Genomic DNA, 25006 nt, shown 5'->3' with positions numbered 1-25006 from the left:
GGCCTGTCCAGAACAGCTTGTCTATCACTATGTGTTGCATTAAATAACCAGAGTGACTAGGATAACTGTGCTTATTGAGTGGGGAAGGAAGTGGTTATTCTTCCAGCTGGACTCCAGGTCTCTCTGGAGAGGTAGTGTTTATAAAGAACTAGCCCATCCGTTACAAATTAATGCCGTATAAGTTAGTCAAATTCAGAAACACCCCTCCCCTCCCCCTGAAGTTTCCTCATCCAGCTCTTGCTCCACAGGAGAAAGATTTCAGACAGAGTTTGATGGAGGATTTCTTGGTTTCTGCAGAGCTGCTCTTGGATCTGTAGAAGACTTCTGCTCAAGTCAACACCTAGAAGTTTGTTTCTCTCAAGTTAAATAATGCAATCTGCACCTCTTTGCAGAGTCTCCCTAGTTTTTGTTTTGGTTTGTTTTTAACTTCTAAATCAAGCCCTAGCCTCTTGTAGGAGTGGTAGTGGCTGAAATTCCTGTTGTTCTGGCTGTTTCTCACTTCTTTGTGTTTTCTTCCCTTGGTCCCTCTTCTTCCGAATATCAACCGCAGGATATTTCTCTCCACTTACAGGTCCTGGCCTTTATTTGTCCTCCTTCAAAAGCTGCCACCAATGCCGTTGGGTGCTGAGATGGTAGTAGTTAGGCCGCTGCTCTCAGTCTGGGCTGCCTGTCCCTTGGCTGCTGAACTACCACAAAGTCCCTTAAAGTTCCCTTTTGGGCAATAGCCATGTTGCATGGGGCAAGCTAAGCCACCTGTGCACAGCCTTTCGAAACCCATATTCAGTTGTGTCATTTCCTTTGTTGCTCAAGACAATCATATTTTTGTTTCTTCTGTCTTTCAACTGCAAGTTCTTGGGGACCAGGAGCTGTCTCCTGTTGTGGTATTTTTGCAGGGTCTATCACAACAGGATTATTGCTCATTGTCAGGGTTTGGGATGCAGAAATAAAACAGAAATAATTTCAGATGCATTAACTTCTTAGGAGAAAAAAAGTACCTTTGTAGTTATATAATTTGGAATGACAGTCTTAGGATGTCTAAAATGTATCTTGGGCTGTAGGTGTGACTGTACAGTATCAATGTTTTCTTTTCAAAATGCGTAGGTTGACTGCTGCTTTTCTCGACACTGCCAGTTTCTGCTACCATATGTTCTCCTTTTGCAAAACCTTTCGCACTGCTAACTTAGCCTAATGTAAACAAATGACGCTGCGTGTTGTATTCCAAAACGCTAAGGCCGAAGAGGCGCTACCTGCAATCGCGCTTGTGTGTTTGGTCTTAAACTGTACTCGAAGTTCTGCCGACCTTAACTTCTATTCCAGTTGTTCGTTGTGAGAAGAAAGATGTGAGGCACTTCCAGTGCCAGACAGACTAGGAGTGTGGCGCAGTGTGGTGTGACCTGTGAATTTCGGGTTCTGTTTGTGTCTCTACAAGGCCGGGCTTGGCTGGGTGGCACGCTCTTCATCTCATTCCGTGTCTCTCTTGCAACCAGGACGTGAACGCAGGCGAAGGGAGCGAGTTCACCGACAGCGGCATCGAGGGAGCAGCCACCGACACCGACCTCCTGTCCAGGCGCTCCAATGCCACCAACTCCAGCTACTCGCCGACGGCCAGTCGGGCCTTCATCGGCAGCGACAGCGGGAGCAGCTCGACAGGCGACGGGCTTCGCCAGGGGGTGTACGAGAACTTCCGACGGGAGCTGGAGATGAGCACCACCAACAGCGAGAACCTGGAGGAGGCCGGCTCTGCCCTCAGCGACGAGCAGAGCAGCGGCACCCTCAGCTCCCCGGGGCAGTCCGACATCCTCCTGACAGCTGCCCAGGGCACGGTACGGAAAGCCGGCGCCCTGGCAGTGAAAAACTTCCTGGTGCACAAAAAGAATAAGAAAGTGGAGTCGGCCACGCGCAGGAAGTGGAAGCACTACTGGGTTTCCCTGAAAGGTACAGAGCAATCGAGCAAGTGTTTACTCAGATGGGTGTCTGTGTTGTCCTGTGGGATGGGTAGTACAGCAGTGGAAGAAATCAATAGCCTAGACTCCTAAAAAAAAGCCATCGTGAGCTTCAGTATAATTAGTAGCAAGTTTGAGGAAATAGTCCCAATTCTTCAGAGGAATGTTTTACTTGATAGTTGTTGACATGCTTGCGTTATGGCATGCGTGTAGTCGAAGACACATGACAGTGCTGCACTGAAATGGAGTTCATGCGTGGGGGTCCTGTTGTTGTCGTCTGGGATGGCTTCTCTGATTTCTTGTTGATGAACTGAACACCTGCGTGCAGTGCAGCCAGCACGTAGGTGACAATGCAGGTTTCTGGCGATGGCAGAAGCTGCTGGCAAATGCACACGCAGGGGCTCTGTCACCGTGTGTGTTCCTGTTGTGCTCAGTGCCGTTGGTGCCTTGTTCTCTGAGGCCTCTGTGCTTCAAGAATGCAAGCACTCAGCGAGTTACAACACATTGGGAGTGTGCTCAGGAAGCTGTGGTTTGGTTGCCAGGGGTGGCTGGTGACTTAGGAGACTGGCTACGGCTCTGTCACTCATCTGCTACGTAACGGTGGCCAGTCGCTCCAGCCCTTGGCATCCAGCCTCCCTGCGGGCCTCCTTGGCTTCCCAGGCCACAAAGCCTTTTCTCTCTGAATTTTTGCAGCCTCTAATTGATCTTTATGTAGGAAAATGGGAAGCAAAGTTTGCAGTATTGGGCCTGGCCTGGCTCTCATCTGCTGTGACAGACCTCCTCTGCCATTTGGGGGAGGCAGAGCAGCAGGCCATGTCTCCTGCTATGGGTGGAATGACCAGAGAAGCTTCGGTTAAAGTCCTGTCCTTCATGCAGAGCATTTGTGGTGCTATTTTTAACCCAGCAGTAATGGTATGGGCCAACTCTTCATAGGATGGCTGGAGAAATTTGGGGAAACAAAAGAGGAGAGGCTGAGGCTGGAAGGCAGGGGGGAGCCCTGCTCTCCTAGGAGTGGGCCCCATGGCAGGAAGGTCTTGCTGTGAGGGGCAGGCACACAAAGGGACATCTGGGAGGAGAAAGGGGAAGGATGAGCAGAGAGGTGATGTTATTTTAAAGTGCTTTGACTCAAGTTGAGTGTTTGCTCCTTAGATTGCTGTGCCTTAATGATGTTAGTATTTAAACGCAGCTTTGAAGTCAACAGCTGCTATTGTTTGTCTGCAAATAGTTTTCTGAGAGGCTGGGTAACAGGGCATCGATTAGCACCAAGAAGGCTGCTTCCAGTGGCAGAGACCCAATGTGCCAGTTTCAGTTTTAAACAATTAATTGTAGATTAGGTTGGGAGGTTGGAGGGAGAGGAGACCCTACGGTTTCAGATTTGCTATACTTTTTTTTTTTTTTTTTTTTTCCCCAGGGAATTGTAAAGATTATTTTGTAAAACCAGCAGGTTCTTTGCTGTCCTTGACTAAAATGCATTTTTGTTTTTGTCCGTATCACTGTGAGTCAGAGCTGAAACGTTACAGTACAATAAGGATTCTTGTGTGTGTGTGTACGTCAGTCTTCCAGTGAGCACAGCTCATTCCAGTCCATTTTTCTTCCAGTTATTCATCTGCATACAGTAATTAAGCAGCCTGAGTTTTGCCTTCGAGGGACTGCGGTAAGCAGCAGCTGCAGGAGGCTGAGGCAGGGCGCTGAGGCTTGCCGGGGGCCCTGACTGCTCAGCATGGCTGGCAGGGCCAGCTCGCAGCCTGCATCTTCCTTTCGGTCCCCTCACATGACAGGGTGGCTGTGGACAACCCCCTTAAAGGGATTTTTAACCATGTTTCTCATCCAGGGCTGTATATGACTGCCTGTGACCTTCCCGGCTCATGTCTGCCACTGTTTTAGCAGTCATGGGGCAAACAAAATGGCTCCGCTGGGATGCAGGTGGATCCACCGTGGAGCTGGTGGTGTGAGGGGCCAGCTGGGCCGCTGCTGGTGCACTCTGCTGCGGGGCTGACAGCCTGAACAGGCCCTGACAAATCCTCTCTCACCCCCGTGACAGTTTGACGGATGGTTTATAGTCCCAAGTTTTAGCACTGAATAGATGCAGGGTGACTGTTGCATTTCAATGTGCTGCTTACTAATATCTGTCTGTCTCTTTTAGGATGCACGTTGTTTTTTTATGAGACCGATGGCAGATCTGGCATTGACCACAACAGCATCCCAAAGCACGCTGTCTGGGTGGAAAACAGCATAGTGCAAGCAGTACCTGAACACCCCAAGAAGGACTTCGTTTTCTGTCTCAGCAATTCCCTTGGGGACGCTTTCCTTTTTCAGGTTGGTCCAGGTTGTGGGTTTTACAAAGCTATATTCTTTTTCTCACTGTCCTTCATCACACAGACCAAGGAGGACATCTTAGCTCTGACTCAAATCAGTGGAAAAATCCTGCTGACTCCAGTAGGTTTGGGATTTGCCTCTGGCAGTGCAAGAGGAAGGACACAATAGATTCTGTAAAGGCCGGACAAGAGACCCACCACCACATGTGAATGAATCACTGACAGATCTGCTCTTTTTATTGCCTGGCAGGACCCTGTTTGTGTAGATGATTGGTACAAAGTAAGAATTAAGAAAATATCTTACATCCCTGTAAAAATTGGGAATTTTGCATTGTTTGGCAGTATGGTTATAGACCACACACAGTCCAGGCCAGTTACCATCTAGGGGACAGAATAGTGCCTTAACTGCTGTAACATTTCTGTGTCTTGAAAGAAACATATGTTGAGATGGGACCTTGAGGAGAGGCTCAAGGGGTTTACATGACCAAGAGGCTTTTTGAGCGTGAGGGGGTGTTTGAAACTCCAGACGTGTTTTTCATTCCTGATGGCTGTGCAGGATCCAGTTGTTCCCTCTTCATGCAGACATCAGTCAGCGTTGTGCTGTTGTTTGACAGTACACTGAATGGGAATGTTGGTTTTGTATTTTGTTTTGTTTTTAAATCAGAAAATAGAAATGTCTGACTTTCATAGAGTAAATATGAGGAACTCAATATCAAAGACCAAGCATTAACTGATGTATTTCACTAAAAATAATTTTTCTTTTTGGTAACTACAGCTTTATTGAGTGATTTTTAGCGGGGGCATTCCACTTTCTTATTGCAAGTTGTCACTAGTCAAGGTAGTGACGCTTATTTATTATTGCCAGCCTATGTTGAGATGGTGCCATTTCTTCCTCTTTGGATTTAATTTTTGTAACTACGGGAATCCCTTATTTATTTATTTCAATTTATTACAATGTATGTAGAATTTCTTGCCTTCTTAAACTGAATTTCTCTGTTGTAGGATATGCCCTCCCATCATCACCCCACTGTATCCCAGACCAAACCTTTAAAATTACTCGATAGGTCCTCTCAGCTGTCTTAAACAAGAGGCTAGATTCTCAAACTAGTGTAAAATAAAAATCCTTACTGACTCAGGAGGTGATGCTAGCTTACGTATCAGAGAGAATGACTATCTGATTGCACACTGATTTTTTTTAAATTATTTTTTCATTTTGTGGACTGTCTTCTTTGCTGCCTCAGTTTGATTCTTCCTCACCTAAGAGTAGAATACTGCATTGTCCCTTTTTACTTCCTGCCTTTATTGGAGAGGGTAAATGTATTTTGCCATCTTGAGAGCTTCACCTAGGAAGTAAGCAAGTTGTTTGTGGTCTCAGTGTGTATTTGAAATGCCATCAAACACCACCTCCTCCTGGTCTACTAATACAAGTTATAAATTTTTTTCCTTGCTCTTTTCCAAGGAAATAACAAGTTAATTCTCATAAAATTAATGTCAGTAGATGCAAAATAGTGAAAATGTCACATTCCGTACCTTTCTTTCGTGGCAACGTACAGCCTTCTTACTCATTAAAACCCCCGTGTCATTGTGTCATGGGTAGATTTTTACATGTTTTTGTGGGAAAGAGCAAAAATGAACCTTTTCAAATGAAAAGCAATAACATAGATTGCCTCGTGGATTTTTTTTCTTGACGAGTCTGCTCTGTCATGAAACCCATGCAACTTTAATGAAGCAGAAGAAGAAAAGAAAGAAGGGATGAATTTGGGGAAATCAGCCACAGTGGTGGAAATAAAGTGTGAGCGACAGTGCTGTAGGGCTTGCTCTGCTGTGCGCAGAGCAGCCAAAGCATGTGTGGCTGTTCAGCAGTGTTACTTAACTACTAATGTCGTACCCGTACATCCCCACATAACAGTGCTGTAGTAGTGGTTTTGTTGCAAAGACACCACAGTCTTGAACAAGACTATTTCAGTTCTGTGCAGACTGTACAGTTAGGGAGAAAAATAGGGTTACTTTATGATGCGTACAGATATTGGACATCTTGTAACAAGCCTTCCCACTGCATTGCACCTAGAGACATCACATACCTCCTACACTATTATTCCTTGCTCAGTCAGTTCTTATCATGCCTACACAAATCCATTACTTGCAGATGTCACATGTATTTTCCAGGAGCTCGAGCAACTTGTGACACCACATACTTAGGTATCAGATGTTTGCAGCTTGTTTATGTGGTCTGTTCCGTTGAGAAGCAGAGTGATTCCCCTTGCCTACTCATCTACCAGAAGGGGCTTCAGCTCCTAAAATCCTTTCCAGATTCTTCTTTTTCCTTCCTCCGCGGAAGCCCAGATGAAAGCTGAATCTAATGGCATACAGATAATATTTGAAAATAAAATAAAAATGACCTCTTGCTATTATGATTTTGCCAGAAGCTAACAAAACATGCCATCTCATTACAACCCCAGTAGTAAAGTACCCTCTCCTCTAGGAGGGGCTAAGTTTCACCATCAGACTGTAGGCAAAAGATAACCCATTCTGCAAATATTTCTCTAATTTCAGCAGAAACTCCTCAGCAAGGAGGGCTCAATCTATCTTCAGCATTGACAGTAAGACACTGTAAGCTTCCATCTATAAATGAGTCCTGTTAGTAGTACTAGTTTAAGCAACATGCTTTGTACAGTGCCAACAGAAGACATGAAAAACAGGAGTTGAAGAGCAGACTTTTTGGTGTAGACCATGTCTTCTGCTTAGGAGTCCTAATCTGAGTGAAGGAAGGTACTGTCCTTCTCGGACAGGTGTGCCTCACGTACTTTGTCCCACAGAAGTCTGGGGAACATCGTCCCGATTTGTGGTCTGGATGTAAGTGATTTCCAGAGTTGTGCTTCCGTGGGAGTCTCTCCTTGGCTTCAGGAAGGCACAGCCTTTGCTGTTAATTGTGACTGCAAGGAGAGCTGTGAGGATGACCTTCTTCATCTATGCTAGCAAATGGAGGAGTCATACTGTGCTGCCTATTTATAGAGCAGGTATCATCAGAAAGTTTAATTAGAACAAGGTGGTTTGGCACCTTGCTACTTTTTCAGCCATGAGCCAAATACTGGTATGATTACTGCTAAAAGCTGACTCTCAGAGCAAGTCTGCTGCAACCCTGAGTTGGCTGTAAATTTTGTTTTACAATGCACTGTAAAAAGGACCGAGGTTTAGTAAGAAGGCTGAGAAGATTTATGTTTTATTTTGAAAGTCTGGAAAAGGAATGCTTTGAAGTATTTTTCTTTCTGTGTCAAAAGCCTCTAATCAGAATATTGCTCTTCCAGAAAAACATACTGGTGTCCCATGCCCCAGCCTAATAGCTCCCCCTTTCCCAAACTATCACCCGCATGCTTGGGAAGGGACAGTGCCAGAGCCATACAAATCATGACGAGCTTGACTTTAATAATAATAGGGTCATCTTCAGAGAGCTTCGGGATCTTCAGAAGGGGAAAGCTTCTCCGTCTGCATCATAATAAAGTCAGTAATAGATATCACGGTCAGGTCTTATGCCATTAACTTATTATTAACCATTGCATGCCAAATAAGCTCTCCATACTGTGAAGAGCACACAGACTGCAGCATTCTCTGCTTTAAGGAACTGAGAGTTTAGAAAACGTCATTAAATGATGAGCTACAAGTTCTGGCAAGACTGCATTGAACAAGGAAGGTAATTCCTAAGAACTTGCTGGAAAACACTGTACAGCTGCAGAAGGCGGATATAGGTGTAATTCTGTGTGCTGAATGCCTGGTGCTACGCTAAAAATGGCCTGTCCACTTCTCTCGTAAGTGGATTTAAGGCTTTGATTCTTAAGATCAAAGGGAAAGGGAACTCCTTGGAATTGCGTTTGTTAATCTCCCATCAATTGTAAAGACGATCTTGACTTCTTTTCCCCTCTTCCCTTCTCTTCAGACCTCTAGCCAGACGGAGCTCGAGAACTGGATCACTGCAATCCATTCAGCCTGCGCAACTGCAGTGGCAAGGCAGCATCACAAAGAGGACACCGTCAAGCTGCTGAAAACAGAGATAAAGAAGTTGGAGCAGAAGATCGATATGGATGAGAAGATGAAGAAAATGGGTGAAATGCAGCTGTCCTCAGTAACGGACTCCAAGAAGAAGAAGACCATACTGGATCAAGTAATCTTGCTTACTTATGTGAAACGGCCCCCTAGCAAATGTTTAGGGCCTTCTTCAGATTAGCAGCACGTCTGTCTGCTCACACTCTGCCCCACGTGTGTGCTGGCAGAGCTCCCCCTGAGTAGACAGGACGTGTGTGGGCAGGATAGTGGTGCCAGCTGCCCTAGCCGCACCATTTCTCCAGACAACGTGTGCCAAGGTACAGCAGAGGAAACAAACAGCAAAAAAGGGATTCGGCCAGCCGCACAGAGGTTGAGTGAGGGCTTTGGGGAGTGAAGAGGCTACCACACATCAGGATGTTGGGAAGAACTGATCATAGACCAGCAAATGCTGCAGTTGGCATTGTCTTCAGCATGGAAGAGGCTGGTTCTTCCATGGGCAGATGGGATGAAGAAGCCATCCCTGGTTTCTGCTCGTTGTGAGGGTCTGCACTGGCCTCACGGCTGCAACACTCGCTGCCCCTCGGGACCGGTCTCACTGCCTTCAAGTGGACAGCGTAGTTGTGTTTGAGAAGCAGAGAGCCTAGAGCAGATGTCTCTCCCACTGTTGCAGCGGCACCTTATTTTAGGAAACTAACATATGGTGCCTGCTTCATTAGTTTGTAGCTCTTTTACCACGGCTGCCAAATGTGCCTGTAATGCAAACTATAGGGAGCGGCCAGGGCCCTAATGCACTAAGCTAAAGAGATTTCGTACTGCCTAGGAACCCGTGAGAGAGGGGGAGATGCTTGCCACCGTTCACAGGGCTCCACTCAAAAGCTGTCAGTCACAGCGAGAGGGCAAAGCAGTCTCTCGTGTTACATAACTGAGTTTTTCTAAACACTTTGAAACTGTTTCCTATCAGCAATTTGAATTATTTAAATAAGTCCTCACACAGACTGATTACAGTGCTCTTCCACTGATAAGATTAATTATTCCCAGTGTACTACACTTTTTCAAGTGTAGTGAGCTCCGTTGATGCTTACAGCAATGCTGCTGCTGCAGCTGCTGGCTTGGGGTGCTCTGTTTGTGGAATTGGGTGGTTTTGGGTCTTTTTGTGTCTCAGCTGCCATTGATGCATGAAAGAAGCCTGTTAAGGGACTGCTCGGAAGAGAATCTTGGAATACAAAGAAAATTAAAAATGGAATTTTAATCCTATTAATTAGCATTGTATCAAAGGGGCAGTCGTCCTAGGAGAAGATCTTTGCTTTGAACATAACAAATTGTTTAACATCTAATGAAAACTTTTAAAAATATATTCTTATCCTTTTGGGGGTTGGAAGGATAGGGGAGAGTGAGAAAGAAGGTTAAAGTTTCTCTAATTTGAAAATGATATCACCACCGGTAAAAAAAGATATGTTGCTGGGAACAGTAGACTTTTTTCAAGATACTTACCACTCTGCTCTTGTTCTCTCCACTTCTCCTGCATCTCACTCAATCTTTGCTGTATGCAGATTTTCGTTTGGGAACAAAATCTTGAACAGTTCCAGATGGATCTATTTCGGTACCGCTGTTACTTGGCTAGTCTCCAAGGAGGGGAGCTCCCAAACCCTAAAAGACTGCTTGCTTTTGCCAGCCGTCCGACTAAAGTTGCAATGGGCCGTCTTGGAATCTTTTCAGTCTCTTCATTCCATGCACTGGTAAGTTTGAACAGAGGCCAGGGGTCATCTTTGCCAACCTGCAGGTCGCTTCACGTGCCTGATACAAAGATCAAGTTGACAAATAGCAGTCCGTGCCTGTGGGGTGAGCCCGTACCTTAGCATGTAGAATGTTCTACTGCCTGAATGGCATGTGGGCCCTGGTACGAACTAACAAGCAGGTACCTGCAAGCCATGGCCTTAGGAAAGTGGAAGAACCGTGTTTCTCCTAAATGTATGATTTTGATTTCCACCTCTGCAATATAAACCCGCTTTCTAGAAACAGGTCCTCCTGTCACAAGAGCGGGCTCCTCTCTAGTGTTCGCATGCATGGGCTTGATCCAAAAACCGTGTGAGGTCAATGGGAGCCTTTCTGGGGCTCTCAGCGTGTGTTGGCTTAGCCTGTCTTGGGCACGGCTTGCTTTCTACCATATGGATGAAGCTACTGACCAATTAGTCCAATATCCTGTCTCCAGTGATCAGCACCTGCTGCTCCACAACGCAGGGGAAATGTTCTTCTCCGTTATTTATGGTATAGCAGATAATGTTCAAAATCGTTGTTTAAATCATGTAACAACCCAGCTTTGAAAAATACGGGGAAATGTACTGCAAAGCGGTGAGTTTTTAATGAATTTAAATTATGTTCCTGTAGTTTCGGTTGGGCTCCTGGAGCTTCACAGAAATAGCTGAGCTCCACTGTTGTCTTGTAGATGTCAGCTGTACCCTTCAATTGAATCCAGAGCTGTAATTCAGTCAGGGGTGTTTTATTCTTTTATATATGAAAAGATTAGCGTCATCATCTTGATAATTGCTAGTGGATTTATGTATTTTTTTAAGTGGCGGGCTGTAATTTACATTTGTGCTTGTTTTTTTTGCATCTAGCAAAGCACTGAGCGTTAGCCTGAAAAACAGTCTGCCTCTTCATGCTGCTGTCTCTTGAGAGCCAAGCGAGAAAAAATGTTTTGAATGTGTCGTGTTGGAAAAGACACGTGCTTTCTTTACTTGAAGCAAGCTCTCGTGTCCCCCTTTGCCCTCGATAGCGCGGGTTTGGTGCAGCGAAGTCTCAGGCTCCGGCTGGATGCTGCATGCTGATAGCACGGCATCCCTAGCTCGCCTGAAGATATTCTTGATTGCAGTAGCCCAGGATGTGCTAAGTCTTCCTGGTGCCCCGGCACAACGCCCCTGGTGCAGCTAAAAAACCTCTCACGAGGCCAGGCTGGGGAAACGGGGAAGCTTGCAGTTGTGCCTAAGTTCTCCTTTCCTTGATTTCTCAGTGTTCCTGAACAAGACTCACCATTACTCACGCAGTTCCCTGGATACACGGGCCAGCCTTCTGTTATTCCCAACTTTACACAGGTTTTTGTGTCTTCTGTACCCAAACAACCAGTTTCTCTGCTCCTTAGCTTGGGGCATCACTCAGAGGTTTGGCTGTTCCAGCTGGGGTTGCCAAACGACAGTCGCATTTCGGTAGTTTTGGGTGTGGGAATCGAGTACAAAGGCGTTCCAGGAAGCGCACAGCCAAGTCCGCAGGGTGGGTCTGTCTGTCTGTCTGTCTAGCTTCGCCTTTTGCTCCCGTTCATACCTGCCATCTCTGTTAACACTCCCTTTTTCACAAGAGAGGAGCTTGCTGTCCTGATCCCACCTCTGGATGGGAAATCTGCTTCAACTTTGGCCTGAACACTTCACCTCTGACTAGTGTTGCAGTAATTTCTACCAGAGCTTCCTTATTTGGGAAGCAGCTCCCCAGATATTTGGTCTCAGTAAAGGCAAATAGCTTTCCCCTCTGAAGGGGTTGCCACAGGCCAGTTTTCAAGTACCCAAGCAGTTAACACTGCTCTAATCGACAGGGTCATTTCAGCTCCCTTTTCTTCTTGTGTTTTGCCCACTCTTCCCAAAGTTATGTATCAGTAAAGAAATTTGGGTTTGAAATACCCTGAGCTATTTGCAGACCTTTATCTGGCCTTGTAAAAGTTGTGAGTCAGTTCCGGGATGCCCAGAGTGCTTTCACAGGAAGGAGCAAGGAGACAGACCAAACTTTTCGGAAGCAGCAGATAAGTTTTGAAATCTCAGGTTTTGTGTGTCCAGCTTTGAAACCTTGTTAGCAAATAAAGTTAAAAAAAAAAAATACCTTCACTGGTGCTGAGGCTTTGTTCTGTGCTGAGTAGGCTGCTTTGAAATATCTCGTATTAAGTGCCAAGAAACACGCGGTGCTCTCCCTTTTAATTTTTAATTCTTGATGTTGGAAGAAAAGAGTTACGTTGCAGTGAGAAGGAAGCAGCCTGGCAGCGTCAGGATTGTCCCTGTTGTGTGTTGCTACATTATTGCTACAGCATTTGCCTTTTTGTTAAGGATATTCCAATGTTAGCTTGTGTAAGCGGTGGTGCTGTGGGGTGCTGCAGCCTTTGATTTGCAAACCATGTGGCATTGACAGGTGGCGGCTCGCACTGGGGAGTCTGGAGTGAGGAGACGGACGCAGGCCATGTCCAGATCTGCCAGTAAGAGGAGAAGCAGGTTTTCTTCTCTCTGGGGGCTGGATACTACCTCGAAGAAAAAGCAAGGGAGGCCAAGCATCAATCAGGTAAGAGTGTGGAAGTTTGGGGGTGTTATTTTCAAGGCTGAATTGTTAGCATGCAGAACGTAGCTCGTGCAAAGAGTCACTTACATCAAGCACACACACATCCAACCTTCAACTCGCTTGCTTAATCTTCCACGGTGTGTAGTCGTCACATTCCACATCCTCCTCAAGAATCAGTGACTGTAATTACAGATAAGTATACAGCAGCTCCTGTTCAAATGAGCTTTGCATTTATACCTTTTTTTGCTGACTGGGTTGCGTTACTACTGTTGCATTTTTGTTGCTTCAGCTTTTGCTGTTCTCTTAAACTCAGGAGTAACAAGGCAACAATATAAACCAGATAGCTTTGGAAGGAAAAAAAAACCTGGAGACTTGTTTGTTTCTTTAAACCAAAAATACGAGTTTGTAGAATATTGTAAATGTAGCTGAGCTTGGAAAAAACTTTCGAAAATAACAAAAAGCTTTGTGTTTAGTAGGGACAGTCACTGTTTTGCTTTGAATTTTTAAAAAAGCTAAAGGTGAAACCTTTCCACCCAGTCACTCCCCAGATATTTCTCTAGAAAATGTGTTTCGGTGTGGTAGGAAGGTACTTCCCTGTTTCTCTCTCCAAACATCTCTAATTACAGCTTTCAGTTTTTGAGAGCCATACCTCATCTAATTGCAGGAAATGTTGCCTTTTCTTTGTCTTCTTTCACTTTTTGAGGGGAGGGGGACGCTCAGGACCTGTTTTGTTTCGTGCCCTGTGATTACTCCTTCCTTCTTTTAAAGCACCAGTGGGTGTTTGTTTTGTTTAGCAGAGATTAATGCTGTAAAATTGTTGAGCTTGTTTTTAGTGAGACATTAAAAGTTCAAGTAATATCTAATGCCTGAGCAAAAGCTGTGGGTTTCACTGGGAAGTACCAGATGCCTCTGTGAGCACATTCTCAATTCTTCGCGCGCGCTGGTGCTGTGGCATCCCTCTTGCTTTGTACTTATTTTCCCCACATCAAGCACGATCCCTTGTCCTGAGCTAGGATCCGGCCTGTGCTGTGTCTCACCCTGTGTTTTGAACTCCCTTTTTTTTCTTTTTTTTCCTTCCAGCAGGGATAAATGCATTCATGCTTCCTGTCCCTGCCCCCAGCCCCCTAACTCCTCCATTACTCCCAGGCATGAAAAGGGATTTTGTTCCAGGTTAACGAAAAGTCATGCCGGTGAGAGAGTCAAAAAAGAAGTCAAGTTTTGAGAAAGTATTGGAACATCTAAATATAATTTCTGAATGCTTTTTGCAAAGCTGAAGCAGAAAACTGTAAACTGTTTAAGTGAGGTGACCTGTTTCTGCTTCATTTTAGGTACAGTATAGTTTGCAGCAACTTGATCATAAGCCTGTGGTGACGTAGAGCTGCAAAATTTAACTTCTGAGTTTTAAGCTTAAGCTTCTGCTGTAGCAAAAAACCTTTTTTTTCTCCCCTACACTCAGCTGCAGCTAATTTAGAGCTGTGCACAGGCAAGCTGGGTTTTGCAGGTGTGCCTTGCTGGGTGCCTGTCTGGTACAGTCCTGTGCAGTCCCCCCACCCTGTTACGGATGGGGAAACTGAACACAAAAGGAGATAAAATCTGTCCAGCTCTGCACAGTAAGCCAGTGACAGACCACTAAGCACAATCGACATCTAATCTTTCAGTGTGGTGCCCAGCAAGCAGCTTACACTGCACTCCCCATCCTTTTTAACAAGCTGGTGTTTTCCTCTTCTTTGTTTTTGAGATGAATGCTTACATTTTTCAGTTTGATTTCCGTGCTAGGTATTGGATACGTTGCTCACCCCCAACCCTTACGATGCAGCAGTTCAGTCAAGTCAGGCCTTAGTCTGTCCTGCAGATGGTGCAGAGGTTTGTTCACGTTTTAAAACAGAGTTGCTCTGTTCCTCAGGTGTTTGGTGAAGGAGTTGATTCAGTAAAGAAATCCCTCGAAGGCATCTTTGACGACACGGTCCCAGATGGCAAGGTAAATGCAGCAGCATTGGTTTTGGGATGCAAGAGGGAACATGGAGCCCCTGGAGGGGAGGGGAGAGGAGGGGAAAGGAGTGGAGAAGAGACGAGGGGAGAGGAGAAGAGGAGAGGGGATCCTCTGGGTGTTGTAGGGCAGTCTGAGCTGATTGCCCATGGTCAAGCGTTCACTGCACCTGGTATCATGAGCACAGAGAGCGGTGCCAGCCCCAGAGGAGTGTTAGCACTGCACACCAGGGAGGTGCCTTCCCACAGGAGGACCAGACTCCACTGGTTCTGGGAAATAGCTTATTATGGTGACCATATGGGATTTTCATAATTTAGGGTTATTGCAACAATGAAGCACACAGTTTTCTGTTTTCATGTGCTTCTGTGAGCTTCTGCATTTGTAGAAACAATTACAACTGCTTTCTCTTTCCCCAGAGAAAGCCAACTATGAAACAGCATTCAGACAGTGCTAAGGGGCACATTCTTCATGTAGTGAATATGGATTTAGCTGCGTGAGCCCACTTGAAGCAAATAGCAATTCTGCGGCTTCATCACTTCATGGAGATTTATAGCTTACAGTATAATATGGATGTAGAAAGGACAGGAAAATCAAAATAAATGCTACGATTTTCTCCTTTGGATATAGGAAATGCAGCACCTACATCAGTTTTGTTGGCCTTGGATTGGCTTACTGGGATAAAGTGCAGAGTTTTAATTTTAAACCTCTTTTTATCATTGTTATTTTTTGTTGCATTCCTAGCATTCCCAATAGCCATAGGGTGAAATCCCAGGATACACACATTGCACCAGTTTAGCTGTGTGGGTGGCACGGGAAGGCAGACTTCATACTGCTCAGGTAAAACTGCAAAGTTTTCCAGTCCAGACAAGCCTTCAATCTAGGTTTATGAATAAAATGTCTTCTTACAAGAGGGCTTTTTTATACAGCACATAATGTTCCTTACACTTGTAACTGATGAAGAAGATCTTACTTGGCTCTTAGAGTCATAATGGATTTTGTCTGTTTAGAGGGAAAAAGAAGTGGCGCTGAGCAGTGTCCATCAGCACAATCCCGACTGTGATATTTGGGTTCACGAGTATTTTACGCCGTCTTGGTTCTGCCTGCCGAACAACCAGCCTGCTCTGACAGTCATCCGCCCTGGGGACACCACGCGAGATGTGCTGGAAATGATTTGCAAGGTAAAGGCCGCCAGCGTGCCCTGGAGCAGGGCAAAATGCCTACAGCCCTGGGCACTTTGAGTTGAGTCCTTTCGGTAAAACCTTACAGTGACCTTCTCCTGTGCTTGAGCATGTTAGATGAAAAATGTGAATTACACTGAATTTTTCAGTAAAATCACTCTAGCACCACACAGGACAAACACTTAGAGCTGGAGTTAAACTTGTCATGGGTGTGAGGAGAGGAAGGCGGGTTGATTTTGCCCTTTGCACTCTAGGCACTATGCGAGAGTCTCTGAAGTGCCTTCACACCCTGCCCCACCGGTGCTGCTGCCTCTCACCCACCCACCCACCTGCTCTCCCTTTACCAGAGGCCAAGCCGTGCACAGAACCCTTCTTTCTCTGTCTGCCCTCAGCGTCCCAGTCCCTGTCCCCTACCCTGCTTTCTTTCACTGGAGTCCTGCTTTTGCCCCATGCTCTCTCGACCATCCCGGTGCCCCCAGCTCTGCCAAACCCCTCCATGACCCCTTTCCTCCACCGCCAGACAAGCGAGCTGATCTCTCGCAGGCCGCCCTGTTTCCAGGTGCTGTTCTTCCTTCCTTCCCCGCGCTGCTTCCTCCCTCTGCTTGGTGTGAGGGAGGAAGGCACAGAGAACCAGCCGTGCCAGGAGTGGGAGAAGGTGCCGGTGTTTGCCGTCTGCATTGCGGAGACAGACTCGCCTCGTGTAGGTGGTGGGAGGGAAGAGAGAAGAAAGCTTTTATCTGCAGAAAAAACACCTGGATTTCTTTGTGAGATGAAATATCAGACATTTGGCCATTAAAAACAGTTACGTCTCAGCAGAGAAGTTTAAAGCTTTGACAAATTAAATACAAGCTTTCAGTTCTGGCATCCGCATAATGTATGTTTTCCACTAACCAGCTGACTGCAAACTAGACCCAACTCGTGTCACGTGCTGCTCTGAAAAGTGAGTCCTCTTTTGTACAACAACAACAGCAAAAGAGAAGAAAACATTTATTGCTGTTAGGCGCTTAACTTTGGGGACTTCTAGAACATGTTGCATGTGCTTCCAAAGAGAGGGAAGGTGAGAGAAAGGCGTTTGTTTGGAGTAATTATACAGCGTGCTTATGTCTCTGCCAGGTGCACTATTAAAGGCTGCTGCAGCTTGTGAAAGCTCCTCATTGTATTCAGGAAAAGATGACATTTTTGGAGAGAGACATAATAGGGAAGCTGGATGACACATTATTAGTAATGATTTATTTTTAGGGCTTATATTTTCCTTTGGGTAAGAGTGACTAACTCAGTGGGCCGCATCCTTAGCTGGAGTAAATTGGTGTAGCTCCATCGGTTTTGGTATCGACCTGCTGAGGATCTGGTCTCTCACTGTGTTTTCTATTATAGTGGGTGGTGGTGTGTAGGGAGATGGGGAGGTGGGTGAATGTTTGCTTTTTTAAACAGCTATTATCTGTTTCTTTCCTTTCTGTAAGAGTTTCCAGTCTGGAAAACACTGATGGATGCTTTCTTTTCTATCACTTTTAATAATCAATCTCTTTCTTCTGTCTCCTGCATTCAGCTCATTTTTCCCCCTTTAATATCTGATCCGCATCATTTCACATCAGTTTGCCATCTGCCATCTGAGAACCAGTCAAGTTCTGGTATAGTAAACATTTCAAGATCTACATTTCATATAAACCTCTTCATGTTTGTAGATGTGGTTAAATCTATCTGTGCTATTAAGCTGAGCTTGATTATTCTATTGGAGAACATTAAGTGCACTCAAGTCATTGTAGAAAATGTGTTCTTATACTAACATTGCTGCTTGTTATTATACAGCGAGTTAGGTTTTGGAGGCTGCTTTGTGACACTTTTATGATTCAAGATTGGTGGGAGGAGAGTCTAAAGCATATTTTAAAGTGGTTTCTCGAATATTTCTCCTAAGATGTAACTAACAGCGTCTCTTGAAAGGCAGAAAAGTCAGTATATGTGCATTAGATTGTTTCCATTGGATAATAGCTATCGGTGTGAACATGTGTGTACATATTACTAAAATTTGCATAACGTTATGCCTTAAAATTGAGTAGAAACGCATACAGTACATATGGATGTAGGCAGAAGCAGTATGGAGAGAATAGCACCAAAAATCGAGCATAGCAGACCACGTGGCATTTAGTCTTTTGCCTGAACTGTGTAAAAAGTGAGAAGCAAAAGAGCTCCTGTTTTCCAATATTACTGAACTAGACGGTGTGAGGGGCAAGAAGCAGGTTTCTCTGTGCTCTTTGGATCTGTGCTAAAAGTCTCCAGGCAGCGACTTAAGGCTGATGCTCTGCGGGCTTGCTTTGATTTTGATCTGATGTGTTCCAGCAGAAAAGGCTCGGGCCACACGGGTGCAAAGCCGGAGTAATACTGGGCTCACCAGCATGTTTCCGCGATGCTGTAACTTCAATGCTAACTCTGTCTCCCACACCAAGCTGAAAAAACACACCCTTTCTTGTATGTCCTTGTCCCGAGACAGGAGTCATGCAGTGGGATGAATCCAGCTGTCGTGGACATGTCTGCGGTCAGGCTGAATGGTCCCCTGGAGGTGCCTGTCCCCACTTTAACTGGCGGGGAGCTGAAATGGACGAATAGCTCGGGCTATGTGCCGTCCCGCTATGCCACTCAGAGCCTGTTGAATTTTTTCACACCCCAGCCTGTAAATTCTTCTTCAGGAGCACATCGGTTAAGCTGTCAGGTTAGGCTTTAAATTGGGTTAGTTGCTTAATTTAGTCCAGACATAGCCAGACTTATTAGGAGAGAAATAAACCAAGCAGCTTATTTGTACTGCTAAAAGGTGTTTTGGGTGGTCTTGAAAGGATATGAATACCACTAAAGCTGCACTGTTTCTGCTCCTACCTTCCCGCATATGGATGCAGCTAGACCAGCTACAGAACAAGGTGGGTTAAAAGTATGGCTCTTAGGGCAGATTGGCTGTTTCCTCTTGAAGAGGACCTTCTCCTTTCGCTTCAGTAGACAACTGTGCCTCTATTTGAAATTTACCAATGTCAGATTTTGCTGCAGATGGGGCCTTGCTGCAGCTGTACAATTTTTAATTAACTAAATGTTCTGGCTCATGTGCTGCAGCATCACAGCTGTAACGGTGATGACTCCCATTTCCTGGCACGGACGGGGCTGCGCTGCAGTGGATGCACTGGATGCAGTGCAGTGGATGCAGTGGTATCCACCATGGCCGATGGTGTTTCTTGGAATAAATGAGTAGCTCAAAATCTAGGCGAGATTTATCCAGTGGCCTCTTTCGGCAGTGCCCGGCTCTGGATAGCTCAGAGCTTCCATGCAGCATCTGTCATCTTGTGTTTAGCTCCCTCCTGCTCTCTAAAATGTCCTGCACGATTTTCTCCCGAGCAAATGTCCCTGCAGGACTGACGGGCGTGAGATCAGAGGCGTCAGCATCCGTCCCTGCGCCTGATGTGGTGCTGGTATCAAAGCCAGCAGGAGCCCTTTCAAGGACCGCTGGGAAGCGTGGATCAAGCCACCCGCCTGCGGGGACGGCTCCTCTGTTAAGATGGTATCAGGGCAAGGGCTTGAACAGCACGGGGCAGGCAGACCTGAGCACAACCTGCCCCACCAGTGCAGCCGAGGTGACTCCCAGCCTGCGGCGTCTTGCGCCCGAGCGCCTGGAGGCCCCAGACTGGATCTGCTGATGTCCCTCTGCAACAGGTTGTGATCTCTGCTGGCCTTGCGACTAGCCCTCAGGCACAGCGAGGAGTGTCTCTTTGGATGTCCTCTGCAATGGGAAGGCGTTCGGAGGTGCTCTTTGGAAGCAACAAAAACACACAGCTGTGGATGGGGGCTCCAACCGAACCCTGGGCTATGTTACATTACACATAATTACACAGCGTAAATCTGGCTGGCCTGGCATTTGGTGGGTGGCTCTCACTTGGCCATACCTGAAGCTGTATGAAATGCAGAGATCTTCAGCACAGGAGACCACAAGAAGGTTCAATTCAGTGGCAGAAGCAGGCTGTTAGGTTGCCCGGTTAATTTTTCTGCTAGTATGGGTTCTCCACATACTGGTTTTTCCCCACTAATGGCTTTAAATGGCTGAAGTGTTTCACAAGCTTTCAGTGAGACTCACCACAGGCGTTTTCCTCCAGCCTTCAGAAGTGCTATCTGTGTTTTTATGTCTCCTCTCTAGGCTTTGTTTAATTCATGTGCACGATGCTCTTCAGGTTGTGTCTAGGGATCGTAAATTAATCGGACCAGAAACTGATCTAGGACTCCTGCGTGTCATTTCTGAACGATTACAACCAATCCTGCTTCCCAGGAATCTCTGGGGTGTTCCTCTGTATGTGCATGTAAGAGGCAAAACTGGGAAAAGTGGTCAGTAAACAACGAGCAGAGCTGGTGAAATGTTTATCAAAAAAGAAAAAGGGGGGAGATGGCGAGGCTCTCCTGTGTTCAGTTCCTTTATTTTGGCTTTTGACAGATTTCAGATTCCTTATTTAATTAGCTAGGCATTTGTCCAGATTACAGGGGTTATCCCATTTCAGATTCTCAGTTTCATGTAAGAATAATTTGCTTTTTGAATCGGACATACTGGAATGCAGCAATATGTAGAATGCAGCAATAGATGTCTTTTATTTTTGTATCGGTAGCTATTTTTTATTCATTGCCTACTCCAGATTTTCAAAAACGTTCCCTGTTCTCCGAATACTTGCTGAAGCGTTTGCTCGGTCAGGGTGTGATCTTCTCTGCAGGTCACTCGGTGTGCATTACTCATCATCCGCACTGTATCATCAGTCAGCTGAGTCTCGGTGTATCATCAGCCTGGCTTGAACCGGATAAGTGAGCCTTTAAAAAGCACGAGGGCAACACATAACAGATAGGAAACGATGACATTCGTGCACGAATTTTCAGATGATAAGTTGTTTTTAGTACAGCCTTGGAGATTTTGGTCTTTTGCTAATACGAGATGAAGAGGCAGATGTATAAAAGCATGCCATAATAACGGGAGATCAAAAGTGACGGTGAGGTGAATTTACCTGCTCTATTTGTGAATCACTGCTGGAGTTTTCAGCTTTAGTCAACAGTTGGCAAACTTTGACAGTAACTTCTGAATGACGTTCTTTGTGTTTATCACCATTCTGAATGTGTTTTGATTACACACTGCATTAACCTCTGCTTGAATTGAGCTTATTAATCGTGCTGAGAAAAGGTCGTTGACATCTCCCAGACCCAATGCCATATCCTCAGCTAATTATAACTAATTCATTAAAATGGTGTGACCTGTTTCCACCGGGAGGTAATCCAGTATACAACTCTCGGCTTCTTTTAGCCTCTTAAAGCCAGCCTGCCTGGGTTGTTTTGAATTTAAATGATGTACAGGTTTTTTCTATGTAACCTTGCCTGAAATTTACTACACCATATATACTTGCTAAATTGTGAAGATGCTTAAAAACAAGCAGAAAAAAAGTTTCCTTTTAGACACGCTGTGTGTACAAAGGTCTGCTCCCAGTCTCCTGCTCTAATAGTGTTTGCTTATTCCTGCAATAGGCTGAGACGGAGCAGAATTGTGAAATAAGCAGAAGCGAAGAGGCTGCTTAGAGTAGTAGCACTGCCCTTGACGTCCTGATCAGGTTAAATGAGCACTCGCTTCTGGGGAAGAAGAGAAGGTTTGGATTCTTGTTCATGTTAGGAGATCATGGTCCTCTTACGACGGATGGTGCTGGGGCACCTCCACCTCTTTCTCTCTGTGAATGTCGTGCCATTTTCTAAGTACAGATAATTTGAGCCATCGCTCTTCTCTTACAAAGCCTCTTCTCCGTTTCTTACAGACACACCAGCTGGATCACTCTGCTCACTACCTGCGTCTTAAGTTCCTGATTGAAAACCAGATTCAGTTTTACGTACCAAAGCCAGAAGAGGATATCTACGAATTGGTAATGCTACCTCCCGAGCAAAATTAGATGACACTGTGTAGGACACTATTAATTAGTGTTTATCTGGTGTTTGTAATAAGCAGTTATGCTTTTTAACTTGCAATTACAGTGCTATGAAGGCCATAGCAAATTGGCCTGCGGTGAAGTAATCTCTCCAAACGCTTCATCTAGTGTTTTGCTTATGTGTGCGCATGCATGGGTCTGTGTGGAAGGGAGAGAAGGAACAGCCATTGGTAATGGGCGAAGGTTACTGTATCGTACATTTAAGCTTAATATCTCTCAAGGTTGCCTTTTTCTCTTGTTCTTATTTTCCTTGTTTATTCTCAAGACATACTGTTGAGGCCCGAATACTACTTCTTCAGATCGCTTTGATTTTTTAAGGGAGGGAGGAAATACAAAAGTGTATTTTTTTTCTTTTTTTTTTTTTTTTTTTTTTTTTCTGAATGAGAAGGTAAATGTTGAACTTAAGAAGCTCTGGAGTTATGTGTGAGAATATACATTCCTAATTGCTTCATTGGGATGTTTTCATGTCATGAATCTCAAAAGCAGACTTCAAAGGATTTTTGAAATCAGACAAAAAAAAAAAGACCAAACAGAATTAGCGTCGTGCTTTAACTCTATGATTTTACATATACACACTCTAAAGCTGTTTAAAGTCCTTTTTATTGGTGGCTGTTTTATTTTATAAGAAGTAGAACTTTGCCAGTTATGAATGCTTTTGTTCATTTACTAAAGAACTTCAGGGGTTTGCCGTTATCACTGTTAAAAAAAGTATTACTGAGAAAGTACTAAAACTGGGAAGTGAAACATAGCTGGGAGTGATGATTAAAACCCAGAGGAGACAGATTGTGGCTTTCATTGCCTGGCAGGACTTTGAGGAGTAGCCTTATGCTGATGGGATATGGGATTGACACAGTCATCACTTATTGTTTATTCTGAAAAACTGAAATTAGAGCAAAACTCCACAGTCTGTAGGACTATTCTCATGCTGAAAGGTTACAGTATAGGTAGGATCATACCTAATGTAGTATCATTAAATCAATATGCATTTGTATGTGTGCTTGTATGTGCATGTATGCCTGTTTCATGAGAAGATCTGAGTTACTTTTATTCGGGTGTTAAATGAAATTATTCTCTTGCAGTGTGATGAAACTAATGACCCTATTTTTGTGGTCTCCTGAAAAGCTCTTTATAATAGTTTTGCCATAATAACACCTCGCTAGAGCTATCTTCCACCTACTAAAATGCTTTTACAATACATTACTGCAGAAAAGGTAAACATAATTTCTTCTGATGGTATTCCTTTTTCTTGCAGAACATATAAGATGGATTTAAATCAGAAACGGAGATTAAATGTCCATATTCCATTCCTCTCTAAAACATTAACGGTGATGCTTTGTGTTCTGACGTAGTCTTTCAAAAATTCATGAGCTTGGTTTATTATGTGTTAAAAATGTTACTGAGGGCTCAGAGACGGATATTTAGCACTAGGTGCTGCACCAGGCAGTTATATTTTTAAGCACCTTTTATTGTAAACTAAGCGTTGGAATGTTTTGACTGAAGATTGATGTGCCAGATTTGGTTTCCTACGTTGGGTAGGATTTAGTTGTTGCTTTCAGATGAAAGCAGGGGACTGGAGACCTCTCTGGAAATCTCACCGGTGAAGGCATTGGGGCTGCTGTGAAAAGTAGCCCTGGGAAAGGATGCTGGGACAAGACCAAAAGTGTAGAGGAAAAAAGTGCAAGCAGGTGTCAAGCTTGAGAAAATTCAGGTAATGCTAGATCCCCCAAAGCTGCTTTAAGAAACACCAGGAGGAGCAGAGGGACTGAAGTGGATCAAGGGGACAGCTGTCGTCAGGAGGCAATCCTGAGCACCAGTGCCTCTCAAACCCCCCGGATGCTCCTGGTATTGCTATTAACCCCTCTGAGCAGAGCCCCCACAAACCCACGGTTCCAGCAGCATGAGCATCCACTGCCCAAACACGCTGCCTGCCTTTGGAGTTGGGACAGGGGGGTCCATGGGGCACAGAAATGTTGGTGTCAGCTCACCGCTGTTCCACAGCAGCCTGTGGGTCCCTGTTATTTGCCTCCCTTTCCATGGAGATTCTCCTTGGGATGTAGGCAGTGAGCAGTTCCCATATCCCTGTGGCCTGGATCCCGCATCAGCCATCCTTGTTTCAGGTCTTGCCTGCTCATCCAGATAGCTTTCTCGTTGAGATACTGCAGGGTTCAGACAGCTTTTGTTCTGAAAACACTGCAGTTTTCACTCCTTTTTTTCTCTCTACTTCAAAAAAAATCTTTACAGAAATCTGGCTGAGATTTTGTGAATGTCATTTGACTCATTTTCAAGCGTTGAATAATATGTTCCCATATTTGAAAACCACATTTTAAAAGCAACGCTTGCATGGCATCCTCATTGAATTTTACATTTTTATCTTGCTATATAAAACCATTTAAGTGGGTATACAACTGTTCTGTAGTGCATAATATTTGCATTAAACAGATGTATAAGTGTTGGAAAAAGCAGGAGATAAAATTATATATTTATTAAAGGAACCCTTTACTAACAAGTTACTTTTCTTTTTTAAAGAAGTGGATTAAATGCTTCGGTCCAAACACCGATGTACAGTTTTAAAATGTGAACTTAATTGTTGTGAATTGCTTTTTTACACAGTCACACCAGCATTTTAAACAAAAAGTTTACCTCTGAACTCTCGTTCACCCGTGGCTATGATTTTTTCCAAAGATGAAAGGATGGTTTGTTAGTGAAGTCTGCTATGGAAGAAAAACAGCTTCAAACCTGTGCTGAGACTGAGGTTTTCAGAATGGCTTTGAGAAAGTCGGGGCAGCCTCCCAGAGATGTCAGTTCAGAGTCTCCAAATGTCTGGAAAAATGGGATTTCCCTGGTGTGACAGGCCCCAGTACCAGCTCATGTGTTAGGAGTTGAGAGGTAGGACTGCGGTACAACACTAAGTAAGACAAGGCACAAGAACCTAAGTGATTTGAAAGCATAATTCCACTTGCCTTACTCTGTGCTCTCTGAGGGGGAGGGGTACAGAGTGCAAGGATGCAGCTGAGGGCTTGCTTGGCTTGCGAATTGCAAGTGTGTGCTTAGGCTTCTGGGTTGCCACCCGGAGGTGTGAATTTGTGTTGGTCTCCCAGGAAGGATGCTAATGACAATTTCAAAGACTTGAGCGCTTTTCTCAGCACAAATAAACATGCTAAAGGTGAAATTTCATGCTGAAAAAAGAACTGCATATGAAGTCTGATCGTCTTGTAGCAATTAAGGAATGTATTTAAGGAGAAAAATCCCTACCTGTGACTTTAAT

The 25006-nt window shown here is 44.8% G+C and overlaps 1 protein-coding gene across 11 annotated transcripts in view; it reads left to right on the top strand.

The window, feature by feature from the left end:
• TIAM1 (TIAM Rac1 associated GEF 1) overlaps window positions 1-25006 on the top strand; it is a 147015-nt gene that overhangs the window by 78182 nt on the left and 43827 nt on the right. For all 11 annotated transcript variants that reach the window (XM_035315597.1, XM_035315594.1, XM_035315598.1 and 8 more), the window contains 8 exons: window positions 1488-1935; window positions 4087-4259; window positions 8190-8414; window positions 9847-10032; window positions 12461-12607; window positions 14508-14582; window positions 15599-15769; window positions 21574-21678. In XM_035315597.1, coding sequence (XP_035171488.1) covers window positions 1488-1935; window positions 4087-4259; window positions 8190-8414; window positions 9847-10032; window positions 12461-12607; window positions 14508-14582; window positions 15599-15769; window positions 21574-21678 — 1530 coding nt within the window. The remainder of the gene's footprint in view (window positions 1-1487; window positions 1936-4086; window positions 4260-8189; window positions 8415-9846; window positions 10033-12460; window positions 12608-14507; window positions 14583-15598; window positions 15770-21573; window positions 21679-25006) is intronic.

The sequence above is a fragment of the Oxyura jamaicensis genome, chromosome 1 (assembly GCF_011077185.1).
Source record: "Oxyura jamaicensis isolate SHBP4307 breed ruddy duck chromosome 1, BPBGC_Ojam_1.0, whole genome shotgun sequence".
Taxonomy (NCBI): Eukaryota; Metazoa; Chordata; class Aves; order Anseriformes; family Anatidae; genus Oxyura; species Oxyura jamaicensis.
This window is presented reverse-complemented; position numbering and strand designations above follow the sequence as displayed.